The sequence below is a fragment of the Colias philodice genome, chromosome 31 (assembly GCF_061535455.1).
Source record: "Colias philodice isolate Cphi_HAF_F1 chromosome 31, ilColPhil1 Martin Lab GWU primary, whole genome shotgun sequence".
Lineage (NCBI taxonomy): Eukaryota > Metazoa > Arthropoda > Insecta > Lepidoptera > Pieridae > Colias > Colias philodice.
In genome coordinates this window covers 4945023-4965919 of record NC_143116.1, presented here as the reverse complement: position 1 = coordinate 4965919, position 20897 = coordinate 4945023, and the positions used below count along the sequence as shown (strand labels likewise).

The 20897-nt window shown below is 33.3% G+C and overlaps 1 protein-coding gene across 1 annotated transcript in view; it reads left to right on the top strand.

Moving 5' to 3' along the window:
- LOC149475273 (cytoplasmic aconitate hydratase-like) overlaps positions 1-20897 on the top strand; it is a 30699-nt gene extending 9802 nt beyond the window's left edge. The window contains exons 12-22 of the mRNA XM_089713717.1: positions 10611-10773; positions 11485-11585; positions 12030-12149; positions 13057-13213; positions 14086-14192; positions 14808-14936; positions 17135-17271; positions 17449-17622; positions 18424-18520; positions 18873-19058; positions 19856-20897. Coding sequence (XP_089569843.1) covers positions 10611-10773; positions 11485-11585; positions 12030-12149; positions 13057-13213; positions 14086-14192; positions 14808-14936; positions 17135-17271; positions 17449-17622; positions 18424-18520; positions 18873-19058; positions 19856-19966 — 1482 coding nt within the window. The 3' untranslated portion in view covers positions 19967-20897. The remainder of the gene's footprint in view (positions 1-10610; positions 10774-11484; positions 11586-12029; positions 12150-13056; positions 13214-14085; positions 14193-14807; positions 14937-17134; positions 17272-17448; positions 17623-18423; positions 18521-18872; positions 19059-19855) is intronic.

The following is a 20897-nucleotide window of genomic DNA, read 5'->3' as shown; positions in this document are numbered from 1 at the left end:
TATCCTTTTATACTGATAAGGATCGCCAGGATCAGCTTAAAACATATGTTTGTAAGTAACCAATTCTCCTTTCGATTCGATTTAGACCCACTATAAACCGACGGATTTAATTTAAATTTTGTATACTTATAAAAACCCGGTAACAATACAATAATTTCATGAATTTATCTTATTATCCTGTTTAGTTTTTCAAACTACAATACATATTTATTTTTCTATCAACTGCAATGAGTGAAAACTAACATTATGACGTCACACGCATTCGGGTGACGCTTCGGGAGTTGTCGGCGTGTCTCGGTACTGGATTCAAAGACTAATTTTTATTTTGAAATAACTTTTGAATTATTGCAAAAAAAATAAAAATAAAAACAGTTTTGTTATAAAACTAATATATGATCTTTCCATTTATCACAAAAAAATTTTTCATTCAAATACTCAATTTGTAACATGTTTACTGAGTGAGTGATAACTGTTTCTTACAGAAAATATTCCTTTAATACAGGTTGAAGAAAATGCTTTCATATATTTATTAGATTCTTCGAGATGTAAGCTATCTTACAAGCAGCAAAATATTCACTGATGTTTTTGTCTAAAAAAGCAGTAATCAAATACCCAGTGACATAATTGAATACATGTCTACTGAGTTTGTGACAACTTTTTTTTACAGACAATCGTAATTTTTTCTTTCTGAATGATCTTGAAGGCAATAAGACATAACATAATAAGTTAAATTCGTTTTCGAAGTTAATATATCGTCGAAATAGACTTGAAGAAGCGGTAATCAGACACCCAGTCACAGAATTTATTACATGACTACTGCGTAACTAACTACTTTTTTTTTTAAAACAGAATATTTGTACATAGAAAACTGTTATAGAACACAGTACATAAATAAGTAGATCATATATTTACTATGTAATCAGATAAACACACATTTGCATTATATCTCATACTTGAACTAGCTTTCCGTCCGCGGATTTACCCGCGTATAGGAAATTACCATAGGAATAAAATAATTTATCGCGTTAAAAAGGTTGCCTAAGCTACTCTTTAGCCACATTTTCATACACATATATATCACATAATAAAACCGGCAAATAATATAACTATCCATCTGTAAAATAACATAATATACACATTACTGATGAGCGATGACTGAAGCATAAGATATCCACGAAGCGACAGTAATAACATACCCAGTGACAGAATATAAAACATGTCTACTGAGTGAGTCACTACTTTCTCTCCCAGACAATATTCTTACATTAAAGACGAAGAAGATGAAGCAAAAAAATAAATAAAAACAAATTCATAATACTCTATACTAATATTAAAAAGCTGAAGAGTTTGTTTATTTGAACGCGCTAATCTTAGGAACTACTGGTCCGATTTGCAAAATTCTTTCGGTGTTAGATAGCCCATTTATCGAGGAAGGCTATAATAATATAGTTATGATATAAATCATCACGCTAATACCAACAGGAGCGGAGCAATGCGGGTAAAACCGCGTAGCACAGCTAGTTCATAATAATCTTATCTGATAAATGCTTTTGAAGAAATGATCAATAAGTGACAGTAATAACATACCCAGTGACAGAATACAAAACATGTCAACTGAGTGAGTTACTACCGCCACTTAATGATACAAACGATGAAATAAACGTAAATTATATTAATATAACAAGTTAATTATATACAGTTATATTGGTAAATGTGAAATTTTCAACTTGCGAGAGATTCTTATATTTCTTGAAAAATATGTCATAGAGAAAAAGTTATCATACCTGTAACAGTACATTGCTTTATGGCCTCTTCTTACAAAAATTAAATAATAAATAACTTTCAGACGAATTTTTCGCCAAGTGACAGTAATCAAAACCCAGTGACAGAATATTAAACATGTCTACTGAGTGAGTGACTACTGCTACTCTGCAAATTTTGATAAAAAGTAAATTTATAATAATAAAAATACACTATTACAAGATTTCTTATAATTAAACACACTCAAGAAAAATATATGGGTTGTTATGTTGGCAGCACAATATAGTGTTAAATAAAAAACGTTAATAAATAAAAAGCACAGATGAGTCAGTCATAAAAAGCAGTAATTAAATACCCAGTGACAGAATATAAAACATGTCCACTGAGTGAGAAATCACTGTTCTTCAAAACAAAATTACTAGATGAAGGCTTCAAAGATTGTTAAAATAGTTCCCAGGAGATAACGTCTGACCGTGACAGTAATTACACACCCAGTGACAGAATATAGCACATGTCAACTGAGTGAGTGACTACCCTCAGTTCAAGACATTTTTAACACGCTCATTAGGTTCAACTGTATATTATTCGTAAATTCATTCATAGGTATTCGTAACCGACTCTTAAATTCGATTTTGACCCATCTTAAACGGAAAGAAGTGTATTTTTTATTTTTTTTATATTTAATAATTGTCAATGTTTTCCTGAATAAAATAATAAATAAATGATTGAATTCAACCTCACACTTAAGAATCGGTGACGATACAAAAATATCGTCGTATTAGAGCGTGTTTTTTAGTTATTTTTGTATTGCCCCTTAGATGCAATAACCAATGGGTGACAGTAATCACACACCCAGTGACAGAATATAAAACATGTCTGATGAGTGAGTGACCACCGCCTCCCAAAGATAATATAACTGAATGTAGATCGCATGAATAAACATATTTCAATTGCATTACACTGAAGAAATTGTCTGTAAGTGACAGTAAACATACACCCAGTGACAGAATATTATACATGGCTACTGAGTGAGTGGCTACCGCCTCTTAAAAACACAAATTATACATTTTAATAAGAATTTAAATATTGTCATTAATAAAGTACACATTTTTAGGTAATAATTTGAATAATATCAACAAATGAACCGATGAAATAGTCTCAAAAAGCAGTTTTCAAATACCCAGTGACAGAATGTAGTACATGCCTACTGAGTGTGTGACAACCGTTCATTTTAGACTGTACTGATTGAACGTAAATAATCAAATCTTTTGCTTTGGATGCTGAAATATTCTCTTGTGGAAACTTTCTTGATAATAATAAATGATGAGTTGGTCATACTAAAGCAGCAATCAAACACCCAGTGACAGAATTAACACATGCCTACTGAGTTAATGACTACTATTTCATTAAGACAATATTTCTGTTTAGCTATGTGTTTCATAAACTTAGATAATACAACAACCAAAATATAAACTGAACTGTTACCTTACCTAAAAGGTAAAATGTTACCAGAACAAACATGGAATAGACATAACCATTGAGTTGCATAAAGATGAATCTTCAATGAGTGACAATAATCAGACACCCAGTGACAGAATGTAAAACATGTCTACTGAGCGACTAACTACTATCTCTCAAAGACAGTGCAATTTATTTTGAAATAACACACCATTCCGGTTTTATATGCCAAAAATCTCATTGGCTAAATTGCACAAAGATGAAATCGTCAATGAGTGACAATAATCAGACACCCAGTGACAGAATATAAAACATGCCGACTGAGTGAGTGACTACTATCTCTCAAAGTCAAGTATTCTAATAAAATAATAACAACACTGAATAATAAAGATGAAATGGCCATAGAAAAACAGTAATCACATACCCAGTGACAGAATATAATACATGTCCACTGAGTGAGTGACCACGGCTTCTCTAAGGCAGTAATTATGAACAAGCAACTGATGAAAAAGTCACTCACTGACAGTATAGCTGATGAAAAAGTCACTCAGTGGCAGTAATTACACACCCAGTGACAGAATTTGTACATGCCTACTGAGTTAGTAACTACTGCCACTTAATAACAAGATACGTGCCTTCTGAGTTAGCTTCATTCCTCACTATAAATCGTCAATGAGTTGGTTATTATGTGAAATTGAGTACACTCAGTGACATATAACTACTGAGTGACTATAAAACTAACTTACCTTAAATATAACTACACTCACATACACTAACTGTCACACTATTATGATTATTAAACAACTGTAAACATAGAATTGTAGATATCACTTACTAGCTGTGCTCCGCGGTTTTACCCGCATTGCTCCGCTCCTGTTGGTCTTAGCGTGATGATATATAGTCTTCCTCGATAAAAAGGCTATCTAACACCGAAGTAATTTTTCAAATCGGATTAGTAGTTCCTGAGATTAACGCGTTCAAACAAACAAATTCTACAGCTTGCAAATTAATAATGTTATAAGTATAGATGTTTACCGAATGAATGCGTATTTGATACTGATTGATTTTAATCAAATCATGAGTATTTATACGCGAATAAGCATCATTACCTAATGATAATTGAGGGTATTTACAAATAATATAATTAAGGGGATTAATCATTAATTTTCTAATGATTTTGTTTACTTAATTGTTTTCTTTGGAAGTTTTTAATTAATGTTTCTCACGGTGATATGTGGGAATTAAGTTTTTATGTATGTTTGGGGTGATGCCTGGAACTGATTTTGATCTTTAGGGAAAGTTAGTTTTGTGTTTTTCTCTCGATGGTTTATACTTTATAGTAAAGGGCGAAATTGTTTGTATGTATGTGTAATACTGGAGTTATTCTATTGCTCAGATTTGCGAGTTTTGCAATTCGAATCAAAATTTATTCTGCAGTTTCGAGAATATTTCGAATATTCGGAATACAAAGACGATTAAAATTTTTCAATATAAAAATAAACAAACACATAGTTTAATAAGTTACTTATTTAAAAAGCAATAATTATGTCCCGAATAATTAATTGGTTATACTAAGCGTTCGCTTGTGTTATGGAAACCAGATGGCTGATAAACATACATAAATAATTTTAAACAAATACTTACGTCTTGAATATTCTGCCAATTGAATAAAATACCTCAACACAATATGTATTTTTAACACAATAATTATGTAATAATATTAATTTCATATTTATAAAGTTTGTAGCAATTAAACAAACCGCATACTGATAATTTGTGGTTACAATTTTGATTGATTTTTTTTATAATATTCAAATGTAGATAATGTTTTGTGGTGTTTTTAATAAATAACTAGATTTAAAGTAGTTAAATAACGAATTGAAATGAAATGAAATAAATTTATTGAAGTGAAACTTCTTTATCGGGGTTGGAAAAAATTAGTGTAACATTTTTTCGTTACGCGTGACATTTTTCCGTTACGCGCCATCTTTTTCTTATCCCTACCACGCGTGATTAACGTATTTCTGTAAAGTTACATATAGTAAATTATTTTTTGAAAATAAGGTCATAAAGAAGTTTCACTTCTTACGTGTGTACTGTGTACCTACACTAGTACACGCACACATTTTTTATTTGTCCATTAATTTTTATAAATTGAAATAAATCCCACATCAATTTTTTTACCATTTTTTTGTGAGATATGGGGTCGTACAGACAGAACGCCGTGAATTGAACTGACTGGCAAATTCATAGAATACCATTATTAACCATGGCTGGTTATTGCGATCATATTATGAATTTGCCAGTCAGTTCAATTCACGGCGTAAACTGTCTGGAAATAAGAGGTCATAATACGACCCCATAGAGCATAGCGTAATAAAATTAGTATAACATAATATACTTATAAATATGCACTCGAAAAACATAACATTTTTAACACAGTAGGTAAAAATATTTTTGGGCTTTTGATATTTTGCGAAAAATAATGATAATAATTTGCTAATGGTTAATTAGTATTTTTGTAAGTACAATGTACATTATTTTTATGAATTAGTGTTAATCCCTAATTAGGTCGACACTTGTTTAGAATAAAAAATATAAACAGAATTGTTAAAAAAAAACGGAAAAAATTAAATACTTTGTTTTGAGGAATGTTTGTACAAAAATAATAAAATATCATTTTTTGCTTGTATATGACGTTTAAATATTATTACTTTTTTATAAAAAAGCATTTGTATAACCACTTGCAGTTTAAAAGTTTTAGAGGATATCAAAAAATTTTGTTATTGCTTATTATAATACTATACCATCTAACTGACTGTAAAAGTCTATCCCATCAAAAACATCCTGTAAAAAACCCAAGTCTCGCAGCTCAGTCTTTCTACCGTCAAAAGTTGTGAGATCCATGTAATACCAAGTCGGTTAATCTATTTAGTGTCTACTTGAAGGACCTTCTGTCTTAAGTTATTACATAAGTTATTATCATGCCAATATTAAAAATATTTAACGTTTTAAACAAATAGATCGACTTGGACATCGCTTGATTTGATTATTAGTATGTATCACACTACACAGCACGACGGGCCAGCGACCAACAGGAACGAGAGTTTCAATCGCGTGAGGCGCGAGAGACTAAAGAATCTAATATAATATTGTAATATTCATTTTGTTTTCATGCGATGTCCAAGTCGATCTATTTGTTTAAAACGTTAAATATTTTTAATATTGGCATGATAATAACTTATGTAATAACTTAAGACAGAAGGTCCTTCAAGTAGACACTAAATAGATTAACCGACTTGGTATTACATGGATCTCACAACTTTTGACGGTAGAAAGACTGAGCTGCGAGACTTGGGTTTTTTACAGGATGTTTTTGATGGGATCTCACTTCTTTTTGTAGAGCCTTTCTTTTTGATACCATCTACTTCTAACGAATTTTGTTAAAGGTCTTATGATATTTTCTTATTTTTATATGTAGTCTTCCTCTTTTTCTTTTCCGGTACTACTTCTTGAGCTTCAGCCACAGTTAGCCTAGCCTGGATATTTTCTTATTTTTATATGTAGTCTTCCTCTTTTTCTTTTCCGGTACTACTTCTTGAGCGTCAGCCACAGTTAGCCTCCTTACAGTCTGTCTGTAAGGAGGCTAGTCGCGCCAACAATTTATATATAACAGATTTAAATTATAATATATTGTTTTATTACATTTTCGTACTTCAAGACATGTCCAATCATGTGTTTTTCATTACGTCGACCATTTTACAAGTAATAATGTTGTTCAGTTTCATGGGCTAAACACACCCTTACCCACCCTATACCCCCTCCCTTGCCTCATATGGTAGGTACCTATCTACACCTATTAAATTTATAACCACCACCAACCACCAAATGCATAAATAACTTTGTAATCCCATATATTTATATGGGATTACAAAGTTATTGATGCAGTTGGTGTATTTGGAAAACTGGACCGAAATTACAAAATATTTAAGTTTTCCCATGATTAAGACACTAAACTCTATATGTATTCCAAATATGAAGCTTCTAAGTCTGCTAGAAGTGCCTTGGACTTTTGATGATCGGTGAGTCAGTGAGTGACAAAATTTAGAAACTTTAACAAGTTGTCATTCTTAAACTACTGGTTCAAATTGACTGAAATTTTAAATATTCCGTGTTTATACAATGCCGGATTAGTTACTGAAGATTCAGGTTTCTTGCTTTATCCACAACCGAATTATAGGGGGTCGAAAAAGGCCCGAATTGCTTCGAGAAAAGGATGGTACGGCCGTGCCGCTTTTTTTTGCTCGACTTGGCGGGGGCACTGCCGTGCCCCCAGATCATAATCGGTTCAGTCTTATTAAAAACTAGCTAGAACAGGAAGCAAAACTATAATAATCATATTTTTTATGTAATTTAAATACTAGGTACTAAATGAAAACAGAAAGAAACAAAATTATTGAGATCTTTTATTAAGTCGGTTAAAAATATGTTCTAACTGTAAAAATGCTTACCACGTTAGCAAAACCGCACCAAAATTAGTGTGTCAATTTAACTAATTAAAAAATTAATTAACATACATACCAAGAATTTGAGAATATAACACAACTACCTAACTTAAGTAAAATTAAACTAATAATATAAATCACGATAAAACAAAACATTGATTTTGCGAACATAGCAATTTCTCTTCCTAACAATACTATAAATAATATGATATACATATTTCTGTTTGTCTGTTCATCATTTTTTTATTGAGGTCAGTTTTATAATATGTATAATTTATTATATGTATTAATTTTTGAAAGTGTAATAGTAATGTAATAGTAACACGCAGAAATGGCTGATCGGATCTTCGTGAAATTTGGTGCTGAAATAGATTTCGGACACAGCCTTATTATTTCTTGATAATAAATAGAGATATAGGAAATTAAAAGTAGCCATTACATGTATGTTATTCCACGCTATAACCTATATATACGTGCAAAGTTTTATCAAAATCGGTTCAGTAGTTTTAATTAGAAAGAACAATAAACGTTCAATGAATTTTCAAAATATTCTTTATCCCTATATAGTATTATTACTCCTTATAATTAGTGTCCGACCGAAACTGGTTTCCAGGCCGAAACCGAATGTTCGGCCGTGGCTTCAGTTTCGGCCGAAACCGAAACCGAAACCGAAACTCACGTGGTCAAGTATGAAATTTCTAAAAATACTGAACTTTGGGGGATTTTACCTATTATTTTGCCTTAATTAGGGCATAAAATGAAAACACAGTATATTAAATTTGTTGTAATCATTTATTTAATATAAGATAAAAAAATAATATTTTTAAAATATTAATAACTAACGGTCCGCCCCGGCTTCGCCCGTGGTACATATTTCGCAATAAAAGGTAGCCTATGTTCTTTCTCAGGGTCTAAAGATTATCTGTGCCAAATTTAATCAAAATCGGTCCAGTAGTTTATGAGCCTATTCATTACAATCAAACAAACAAACAAACAAAGTTTTCCTCTTTATAATATTAGTGTAGATAACAATTTTATAATAATTATAACGCATGTCATTAAAGAAACGAATCTTAAATGGCGGCGCTTATCATCCCCTCTTGCTTACACACGGCCGTACGGCATGCAAAAAAAATTGGGAAAAGTAAAATCACTAAAATGTATTTGATTTTCCCTATAATAGTTTTTATCATAAATTAACAATGACAATTATGTATTTGCGATAGTACTTAAATAATGTTTTTTTTGGAATTTGACAAAATATTTTCTTTGGGAAAAGTTGCTCAGTTTTATGGGCTCATTACAAGTATTATGGGGATTTTGTTGCATTCTGTATACGTAAATATGATAATTCATATAAATACACAAATACCATAACAAAAAAGTTTGTCAATAAACAATTTGAAATAATTAATAAAATACCCTACCATATGTCAGTGTCAGCTTTGGCCGCCATTGAAGATTCGTTTCTTTAATGAAACGCGTTATAATTTTTATTATTTTTTCAAATTAAGTTCTCAGTAAAATCAGTCATCTAAATCAAATCAGTAATTGTAACTGTTACTTTAAATACTAAGTATTGGTATTTTGAGATCTTTTTCTTTATTAATAGAGTCTTTAATACTTTGGATTGGTATTTGTACTTAGAAGAATAATCTCTTTTAGGTACCTCTTATATAAAAATAATAATTATTAATTACTATTACACCCAGTTCCAATCTCAACATAGATAATCAAAAATTGTTTCCACCAGCGTGGGTCAACCAACGCTTTGACAGCGTCCGTCAAAGCGTTGCCGAGGAAAACGAAGTTAGGCGAGCGTGAACGTGTGTGAGCTACGTTCACTGAACTTGCGAAATAAGTTTCGGTTTCGGCAAAAGTTTCGGCCGATTTTGGCCGAAACCGAAACTGCGGCCGAAACTTGATTTTTGGCCGAAACTCGGCCGAAACCGAAACCGAAACCGAAAGTTCGGTCGGACACTACTTATAATATAAACTGTCTGGCTAACAGAGTTTCGTTAAAATTGATACATCCGATCATTATAGCTTTAATTTTATCAATAGGTATGATCATATCATCCAGTTATACAAAAACAACTAAATTGTTTTTCAACCTTTATTCAGAATTCTAAAAAAAAATTAACAAATACATAAAATATACCTAGTTATTAAAAAAAATTTTTTCTAAAAATCACTCAATAAAACAAAAGAAATAAATACCATTAACAGCTGTTTATTTAAAACAAAATTAATTAAAAATCCGCGGGTGAAAACTAGTACATCATATTCAAGGCAATATAAAAATGCTGAGTTAGCTATATTTATAATTATACGACATTTCCGTGTGTATGTATGTCAGGGGCGTGTAAACGATCGTTTTAATTTGACCCAGATTTAATTTGGACCCTATGTCCCATAGTGGGGGGCTTGGGACGAATATAAACGTCCCTTGTCCCACTGTTTTTTTGTATATTTCTTGTTATATAAACAGAAAAAATCTGGATTGTTTTAATTGTTACTAGCTATGCTCCACGGTTTCACCCGCATTGGTCTTAGCGTGATAATATATTGTGATATAGTCTACAGCCTTCCTCGATAAATGGGCTATCTAACACCGAAATAATTATTCAAATCGGACCAGTAGTTCCTGAGATTAGCGCGTTGAAACAAACAAACTCTTGAGCTTTATAATATTAGTACGGATATGTTTTGCTTTTAATTAAAATTCTTTATATTAGTATATTCTTAGTTTTAGTTATAAATTATTATAATATGCATGTTAGTCTGTAAGGTATTTATTCTATGGGTCTGTACTTATTGTCTGTTACCTGAAATAAATGTTATAAATAAATAAATTTTCATTCAATCGTTCATTCGTTCACTCAGATCGGTTTCAAAGGCTTCGGCCTGTCCCCAAACCAATTATCCGCTTCGGGTAGTTTCTCCTTCAGCGATGGCAAGGAGTACACCATTAACCATGGGTCTGTCATCATAGCGGCTATCACGTCGTGTACGAACACGTCGAATCCGAGCGTTATGCTGGGGGCTGGTGAGTGCTAGAATAATAGTGTAATACTATTTGTACTTAAAGCTAGACTTAAATTTCAATGCTTGGATAAAACTTATTCGTCGAATAATGTATAAAACTACCATTTTAAAAACGTATTCTAATTGCCCGTATTTGACAGTTTACGTGACATTTTAATATTATCGTGTAATACTTTATTGGACGGATAAGTTTTATCCAAGCATTGAAAAATCGGCCCTTAAAATAATTAATTACTTTACCAAATATTGTTTTATGTGGTCATACTTGAATTTATCCCCTTGACCACCGAGCGGCCCGATCGGGCCACGACACAATAGATTTTCTATTGTGTCTGTGATTCCGGGGGATTAAAATTAAACTATCGTTGCATGCTTTGAGTAGTAGAGTAGTAGGTACCTAAACTCATAATCTTCACTCAAATTTAAATGAACATAGACCACGTTTTTAATGAAATTTCCAAAACCTTACATTTTGATTAAAGTTGGTGAGATACTTGTACATATACAGTTAAAACTGAAGCAATAAGTTTTGTTTTTTTTGCTTGGAGCTGGTGATATACCGAAACTCAAAATAATACTGCAAAAATCCTAACGCAACGATTAAACAGATTTAAAGCGAATATTAAATCCGTTAAACCTTTTCAATTTCTATATAGCATTCTTTTATTCACAAATTTCAAGTACATGTACTCTAATAACATTTATTTCTTAGGTCTCCTAGCAAAGAAGGCAGTGGAGAATGGCCTTAGTGTGCTACCTTATATCAAGACATCTCTATCGCCTGGTTCTGGAGTGGTGACCTATTATTTGAGGGTAGGTAGAAAAAATATATTTAAAAATGTATTTTAGTTGTGTAAAGTATTTGATTTGAGTAAAGAAAACACTGGAATGTACGTTTTCATTGTTTTTGGAGCTCCCAAAGCTGAACACATTAGTAGATAACTTTTATTACATGTTTATATTAGAACTAGCTTCCGCCCGCGGCTTCGCCCGCGTGGTGTTTTTTTGCAATAAAAGGTAGCCTATGTTCTTTCTCAGGGTCTAAAGATTGTGCTAAATTGCATCAAAATCGGTTGAGAGGTTTAAGCGGGAAAGCGTAACAGACAGACAGAGTTACTTTCGCATTTATAATATTAGTAGGGATTACTTTTTGAGGATATGTGCAAATTTTAATTTTAAATCGTAAATTCATTGTTCATCAAATATTGTTCAATAATTTCTGTGAAACGCAGTAACAAACATACAAAATTTTTACAGGAATCCGGAGTTATTCCATACTTGGAAAAACTAGGTTTCAACGTCGTCGGCTACGGATGTATGACCTGTATTGGTAACTCTGGTCCGATTGACGATAATATCGCTAATACTATTGAAAAGGTAAGGATTTTAAAATTAAATTTATTTATTTATTGTATGTAAAATTATCTTTTTTCTGTTTATTGGGACTTGTTAAGGAAGTAGGGGAAATAATAAAAACAGCTTGAATTAAATTAAAAATTTATTGTGTTAATTTAAAAAATAAAAATATTATGCTAACAAAAAAGCACTATGTGAAACATCATTGTTTTTTTTAATGAAAACAATTTATTTTTATAATTGTACATTAATTAATGTTATTTAATAAAGATAAACCATATGTATAGTAATTTACAATTTATTTCGTTCACCTATGGTAAATATAGGAATATCATTCATTTATTCGTTCTTTAATTTTATTGTTCATTAAGGGCCGATTTTTCAATGCTTGGATAAAACTTATCCGTCCAATTAAGTATTACACGATAATATTAAAATGTCACGTAAACTGTCAAATACGGGCAATTAGAATACGTTTTTAAAATGGTAGTTTTATACATTATTCGACGAATAAGTTTTATCCAAGCATTGAAAAATTGGCCCTAATACATTTAATCGTTTCTTTACGACGTTTCCGGTATGACTGACCGGTTGGCTTGGTTGGTAGTGGCCCTGCCTTCTAAGCCAGAGCTCATGGCCCGTAGGTTCGATTCCAACCCGGGGCAAATATTTGTGTGATGAACATAGATGTTTGCTCTGTGTCTAGGTGTTAATTATTTATATCAGTATTTATTTAAAAATCTATGTTTATCAGCCATCTGGATTCCATAACACAAGCGAAAGCTTAGTATGGGATCAGATTGTGCCGTGTGTGAAAAATTGTCCTGAAATATTTGTTTATATTTATTATTTATCTTTAATCACATCACTCACTCAAGTCACTCATTAATTCACTCACTCAAACAAAATTTTATAAAATCCCCGTCAGAACGAGCTAGTATGCTGCGGCGTGCTATCCGGCAACCGCAACTTCGAAGGCCGCATTCACCCCAACACACGGGCAAACTACCTCGCGTCCCCGCTACTGGTGATCGCGTACGCGCTCGCCGCTACCGTGGATATAGACTTTGTGACACAGCCGCTTGGTGAGTTCTGATAGCCTGGTACTTTACAGGGAAATTCGACTTAAAATGGATAAAAGATAGTTCAATTTCCTCGTAATGTATGGTGGCCTGGTACTTTACAGGATAAATCATAGGGAAATTTGACTTAAAAAAGAAAAAAGATAGTTCCAATCTCCTAAAAGTGTATAAGTGCCCTGGTACTTTACAGGATAAATCATAGGGAAATTCGACCAAAATTATTTCAACCTGCTCATAGTGTATGGTGCCCTGGTACTTTTGTTAGGTTATAAAGGTGGAAAATTATAAATTTTGGTGCAAAAAAGTTGGATAAACTCCGCATTTTTTTGAAGTGAAACTTCTATATCGAGGTTGGACAAAAATTTAGTGTTACATTTTTGCGTTACGCCGTACGCGTGACATTTTTGCGTTACGCCGTACGCGTGACATTTTTGCGTTACGCCATACTCGTGACATTTTTAAGGTCATAAAGAAGTTTCACTTCTTACGTGTGTACACGCATACATTTTTTATTTTAAAGGCGGTGGTGATATCTAAAAAGCTAAAATATGAAGAAATTACAACAACCTCGGTGTCCTGGTATTTCTGCAAAGATGATGCGCGATCTAGAATGATAAAAAAAATGTTTTTGTTAAAAATTTGATGAACAAGAGCTTTTGGTGAGACTATTTAGGATTATTTTTCTATAAATTATCATTTTAACTGACACATAAGTTTACTAGAAATATCAAGATGTTGAAAAAGTTACCCCATTGACTTGTATGAACATTGTACAAAGAAACTTTATTCCTCGCCGATTCTTGGTAGAAATTAATTTCCAAATATGAAGGTAGTTAGTTTCAAAAAATATTATAAAAATAATAAATTGTCAACAGGTAAGCGCCCTGACGGCACTCCTGTGTTCCTGAGGGACATTTGGCCTACTCGCGCTGAAATTCAAGAGGTCGAAAATAAATATGTAATTCCCGGCATGTTTAAGGAGGTTAGTATTATTTAATACTTGCGGTCCGCCCCGGCTTTGCCCGCGGTACATATTTACGTATTCTCTACATAAAAACCATCGTTGTACTTCAAGGAATATAATAAAAAAAGAATTATCGAAATCGGTTCAGCCGTTCACACGTGATACCGTGACAACGCGAAACGGGTTTCATTTTTATATATATAGATAAAAAATGTATAATTAATAAAATATTACATACTAGATTTACGCCCGCGGATTCGCCCGCGTTTTCAAAGGAAAACCCGCATAGTTCCCGTTCCCGTGGGATTTCCGGGTTAATCCAAGTTACCTTCAATATGTGTGCTAAATTTCATTGTAATCGGTTCAGTAGTATTTGCGTGAAAGAGTAACAAACTTTCGCATTTATAATATTATAGATAGACTAGCGGTCCGCCCCGGCTTCGCCCGTGGTACATATGAAAAATAGATGTTGGCCGATTCTCAGACTTACCCGATATGCACAGAAAATTTCATGAGAATCGGTCCACCCGTTTCGGAGGAGTATGCAGACTAACATTGTGACACGAGAATTTTATATATAAAGAAGATTATTACTACTTCCGACCACTACAACTAACTACTTACTTTTAACAGGTATACGCGAAAATAGAGCAAGGCTCTCCATCATGGCAGACCCTGGACGTGCCGAAAGGAAAATTGTACGGATGGGACCCTAATTCCACATATATCAAGAAACCACCATTTTTCGATGGTATGACTAAGGTAAGAAAATATAAATTTTTCGTTTAATATTTTTACTAGCTTTCCACCCGCAGCTTCGCCCGCGCAGTCAAAGAAAAACCCGCATAGTTCCCGTTCCCGTGGGCTTTCCGGTATAAAACCTATCCTATGTCCCTTCTCGGGTATAAAAATATCTCTATACCAAATTTCATGCAAATTGGTTCAGTAGTTAAGGCGTGATTGAGTAACAGACAGACAGACAAAGTTACTTTCGCATTTATAATATTAATAAATAAATAATAATAAATAAATAAATAAATATAAATATTATAGGACATTATTACACAAATCGACCTAGTCCCACAGTAAGCTCGGCTTGTGTTGTGGGTACTAACTAGGCGACGATAAATATAATATTTAATAAATACATATATAGATAACACCCAGACCCAAGAACAAATAATTGAGTTCATCACACAAATATTTGCCCTGACCGGGGATCGAACCCGGGACCGTCGGCTCAGTAGGCAGTTACTTTACCACTGCGCCAACCGCGTTGTCAGATAATTAAAATTAGTAATATTGGTATTAGTATATTAGTATTCTAGTATGGATTTGTATTTTCACTTTAATAGGTAAAGATTGGTATATTAAATACTTTGTTTTATAATAAAAAATAAATGTTTGTGTTTTACAATTTAGATGTCGTGTAGTAAAGAAATGTATTGAAAAACTTTTCCACAGCTACCCCCAAAATAAAACAGATAAATTTTTCAAGAACTACCCCAATAATATTTTTTTTATACAATAACTAGCGAAACTGCTGCTACAGTAAATTATTGCAATTAATTTTCATTTATTTATTTATTCATTTGGAGAGCACACAGGTACAATTTCAAAAATAATAATACAACATTATCGTAACACATTTGGTTTTTAAATCTAAATTGCAACCTCAACGTCTCACTGTGTACATATTAAAATATGTACATAAAAATAACAAAACAAATAAAAAAATAGCACCTCCAGCATCCTAACATCTGCTTTTAATTAAATGAACAACTTATTTAAACTATTCTTAAAACTATTTTGACCAACTACCCGCAAAAAATACAATTTAAACACATTTTCAGAAATTACCCGTGCGTTAGCCGTGCGGCGTGCGAGTGTTTCTCTGTCCGACTCTATCTCTCTCTCTCTCACAGACAGCAAACCAGTTTCACTTCTGACACGTGTGCACGTGTGCTCGGCACTTTAAAATTACAAAATAAGACATACATTTTCAGGAATTACCCCCAATCAAAAGTATAGTAGGCGCCAGGTGTCTGCTCTTACTGGGTGATTCTGTAACAACAGACCACATCTCACCCGCCGGCTCTATAGCTAGAAACTATTTAAAACCTATAGAAATGATACAAAAAATCTTTACTGAATCTTTAATACTAATAATAATTTTCATTGTTTATTACATATTACATATTTACAAATTACTACATCGTGTTGTTAAATAAGGATAAAAAATGGCGTGTGTGCCGAGCACACTTGTCAGAAGTGTAACTTCTTTGGCAAGATTCATAGATACCAAAATCGTCGCCTTACTCCGTGACGTGACGGTATTGCCATGACGCGACCTTGAAATTTTACTCTCAACGCACCTAAAGCATATGGCAATATCATCACGTTAGTAAGGCGAGGATTTTGTCATCTTTGAATCTTGCCAAAGAAGTTTCACTTCTGACATACACACACGTAATAACACTTTCAGGAATTACCCCCAATCAAAAGTATAGTAGGCGCCAGGTGTCTGCTCTTACTGGGTGATTCTGTAACAACAGACCACATCTCACCCGCCGGCTCTATAGCTAGAAACTATTTAAAACCTATAGAAATGATACAAAAAATCTTTACTGAATCTTTAATACTAATAATAATTTTCATTGTTTATTACATATTATTTACAAATTACTACATCGTGTTGTTAAATAAGGATAAAAAATGGCGTGTGTGCCGAGCACACTTGTCAGAAGTGTAACTTCTTTGGCAAGATTCATAGATACCAAAATCGTCGCCTTACTCCGTGACGTGACGGTATTGCCATGACGCGACCTTGAAATTTTACTCTCAACGCACCTAAAGCATATGGCAATATCATCACGTTAGTAAGGCGAGGATTTTGTCATCTTTGAATCTTGCCAAAGAAGTTTCACTTCTGACATACACACACGTAATAACACTTTCAGGAATTACCCCCAATAAAAAGTATAGTAGGCGCCAGGTGTCTGCTGTTACTGGGTGATTCTGTAACAACAGACCACATCTCACCCGCCGGCTCTATAGCTAGAAACTCGCCGGCCGCTAGATATTTAGCTAGTAGAGGGTGAGTTATATATTTATTACATGTTTACACAGGGTGTCCCACTATTGGTATACTAAGCGCGAAGGGACTTGTAGTTTTGCATACTCGCTTTTCGCGTAAAAATACTTAAACAACAAAATTACGTCAAATTTTTTTTTTAAATTACTGTCTTATCAAATATTATATTTTTATGCCCAGTTTAACCCCCCGCGAATTCAACTCGTACGGTTCGAGGCGAGGCAACGACGCGGTAATGTCGCGAGGCACGTTCGCGAACATTCGTATCGTGAACAAGATGGCCGCCGCGCCGGGACCGAAGACTGTTCATATACCGAGTGGCGATAGTATGGATATATTTGATGCTGCTGAGAGGTAAGGCTATTGGGGCAAAATTAGGGGCAAATTTGTGTTAGGGGCACTTTGGGGCAAATTTGTGTTTAGGGGCACTTATGGGGCAAATTTGTGTTAGGGGCACTTTAGAGCAAATTTGTGTTTAGGGGCACTTGTGGGGCAGATTTGGATAAGAAGGCACTTTTGGGGCAAATTTGTGTTTTGTGGGCACGTTGGGGCATAATTGTGTTAAGGGGCACTTTTGGGGCAAATTTGTGTTAAGGGGCACTTTGGGGCAAATTTGTGTTTAGGAGCACTTTTGGGGCAAATTTTTATTAGGGGCACTTTGGGCAATTTCGTATAACGTGCAATTTTGGTATCTATTTTGGGTTAGGGGCACTTTGGGGCAATTTTGTGTATAGGCACTTGGGGAAACTTTGTTAATTTGCACTAATTTATAATTAGCCAAATATGAATATTAAATAAAAAATATATTTCGCCGTTGTAATCATATTATTAAAAAACATTTTATAAACACCATGATTCCCGCATTATAATAATACTAGATTTCCGCCCGCGGCTTCGCCCGCGTTTGCAAAGGAAAACCCGCATAGTTCCCGTTCCCGAGGGATTTCCGGGATAAAACCTATCCTATGTGTTAATCGTTAATCCAAGTTACCCTCTATATGTGTGCTAAATTTCATTGTAATCGGTTCAGTAGTTTTTACGTGAAAGAGTAACAAACATCCATACATCCATACATCCATACAAACTTTCGCCTTTATAATAGTATTAAGATAAGATAAGACTTCCGCTATTAATAATTAAAAATATTCCTTCTAGATACGCAAAAGAAAATGTGCCCCTAATTGCAATAGTGGGCAAAGACTATGGTAGCGGTTCGAGTAGAGACTGGGCAGCGAAGGGTCCATATTTATTGGTGAGTTTATGTAGGAAATTTGACTGACCGGTTGGCTTGGTTGGTAGTGGCCCTGCCTTCCAAGCCCAGAGGTCGTGGGTTCGATTCCCACCCGGGGCAAATATTTGTGTGATGAACATAGATGTTTGCTCTGTGTCTGGGTGTTGAATATCTATATAAGTATTTATTTAAAATTATATATGTATGTTTATGAGCCATCTGGCTTCCATAATACAAGCGAAAGCTTAGTATGGGATCAGATCGTGCCGTGTGTGAAATTTGTCCTGAAATATTAAAAAAAAATGTTTTATTAAGTTAGTCTAGCCTTCTTACACAAAAAAATCTAATTTTTTTCCCTTCTTTCTATTCCCAGGGCATAAAAGCAGTTATAGCCGAATCTTTCGAGCGAATCCACAGGTCAAACCTAGTTGGTATGGGCGTTATGCCCCTACAGTTTCTGCCCGGGCAAAACGCGGATACCCTGGGACTGACTGGGAAGGAAATGTTTAATATTGAAGTGCCGGAAAACCTGAAAACTCATCAGTTGCTTGATGTAAAGGTAAAAAAAGAAAAATTGTAATTAGTGTGAGTTGGAGTTAGATTTTTTGGAGTGAGTGTGAGTTGGAGTTTTCTGTGGAATGAGTGTGTTTTTAAAAGTTATATTTTAATCAGTTGTATAGAAATTAGAATTGTAATTATTAATGTGTCAAAGTGAGATTTTTGGAGTGAGTGTGAGTTGGAGTAAATTTTCTGTGAAATGAGTGTGTTTTAGAATAAGAGTGAGTTTTGTTTGCTGTTAGTTTAATAGTGTGGTTATCATTATTATTTGTGTATAGCCTATAGCCTTCCTCGATAAATGGGCTATGTAAGACCGAAATAATTTATCAAATCGGACCGGTAGTTCCTGATATTAGCGCGTCCAAATAAATAAACAAACTCTTCAGCCTTATAATATTAGTATAGATATAGATGTAGTAACATAGTTGGAGGTAGTTCACAAGTAGCAATTTTTGAATGACCGTCAAACTAGCTTTCCGCCCGCGGCTTCGCCCGCGTTTTTAAAGAAAAACCCGCAGTTCCCTTTGGATTTCCGAGATAAAAACTATCCCATGTGTTTATCCAAGTTACTCTCTATATGTGTGCTAAATTTCATTGTAATCGGTTCAGTAGTATTTGCGTGAAAGAGTAACAAACACACACATACACATCCATCCTCACAAACTTTCGCATTTATAATATTAGTAGGATAGGATAGGATAGGATGAATAAATCGCGTTTAAAATCCGTTAAAATGAAATATGTTGAAATAAGTTGAACTGCCTAAAAATATTAATTTATTTATTATTCCTTCTGCAGGTGGACAACGGCACGACCTTCCAAGTGCAAGTGCGGTACGATACTGAAGTGGACCTCAGTTACTTCAGACATGGCGGCATTTTGAACAATATGATAAGGAAGATGTTGTAAAATGTAAAACTACCCACGTTTTTTGTGAAAAAAAAAATTTTTTTTTGGTGTATTGGTTTTTTTGTAATTGATTAAACTTCATATTTGTAAAAAAATATTGGTTCATTTATGTAATGGTTTTTATGTATGAATTATTTTTGTATGTGAAAACTAGTTTTTTGTATGAATAAAAATGATAAACACCATAGTTTAACTTCATCGGAATTTATACATTATGTAAATATTTAAAGAAACACAATTCAACATGTACAGTTCTAGAACATTTTAAATACATCAACATAAAATTATAATCGATTTTGTAATTACGAAAAAAATGTTGTTTCTGTGTCAAAAACAGAATATTCAAAAGTATACGGGAACTATTTCCCTATTTCTCATTAATGGGCTCAATAAAAAAAAATACGTTAGTATAGGTGGTACTCAATTTTTTCTTATATTTCTTAACCTAAAAAACGAATTTATAATGATCTAACCAAACACAATGATTAGTACAAATAAATTATTTTATTTATTCAAAACAGATAAAAAATATATTTAAAGACCCATCCATTTCTAAACCGCTCGTCACGTTGCTTAACTTTAAAAATGTAGTTTAAATTTTTAAGGGTATAAAGTTGGGACTATTTTTTCTTTTAATTTAGTTCTGTGCCAATATTAATAATTCAAAAAACTGTTTTAGTGAGATTCACATAAAAAAGCCGGGTTGCACTGGGGGAGTGCCGGCAGAAGTGAAAACTTGATTATTAACGTTGAGCATGTTTGATATTTTGGAATGGTATCCGTCTTACGCTTTTTCGATCAGGTCACGTGTCCTGACGCGAGTTTAACATTTTATACCCATTACAGAAAAAGTGCTCAACGCCGCTAAACAAGTTTTCACTTCAAAAATTTATTACCAAAATTCGTTCATCCAGTCGAAAGTTCTAGATGA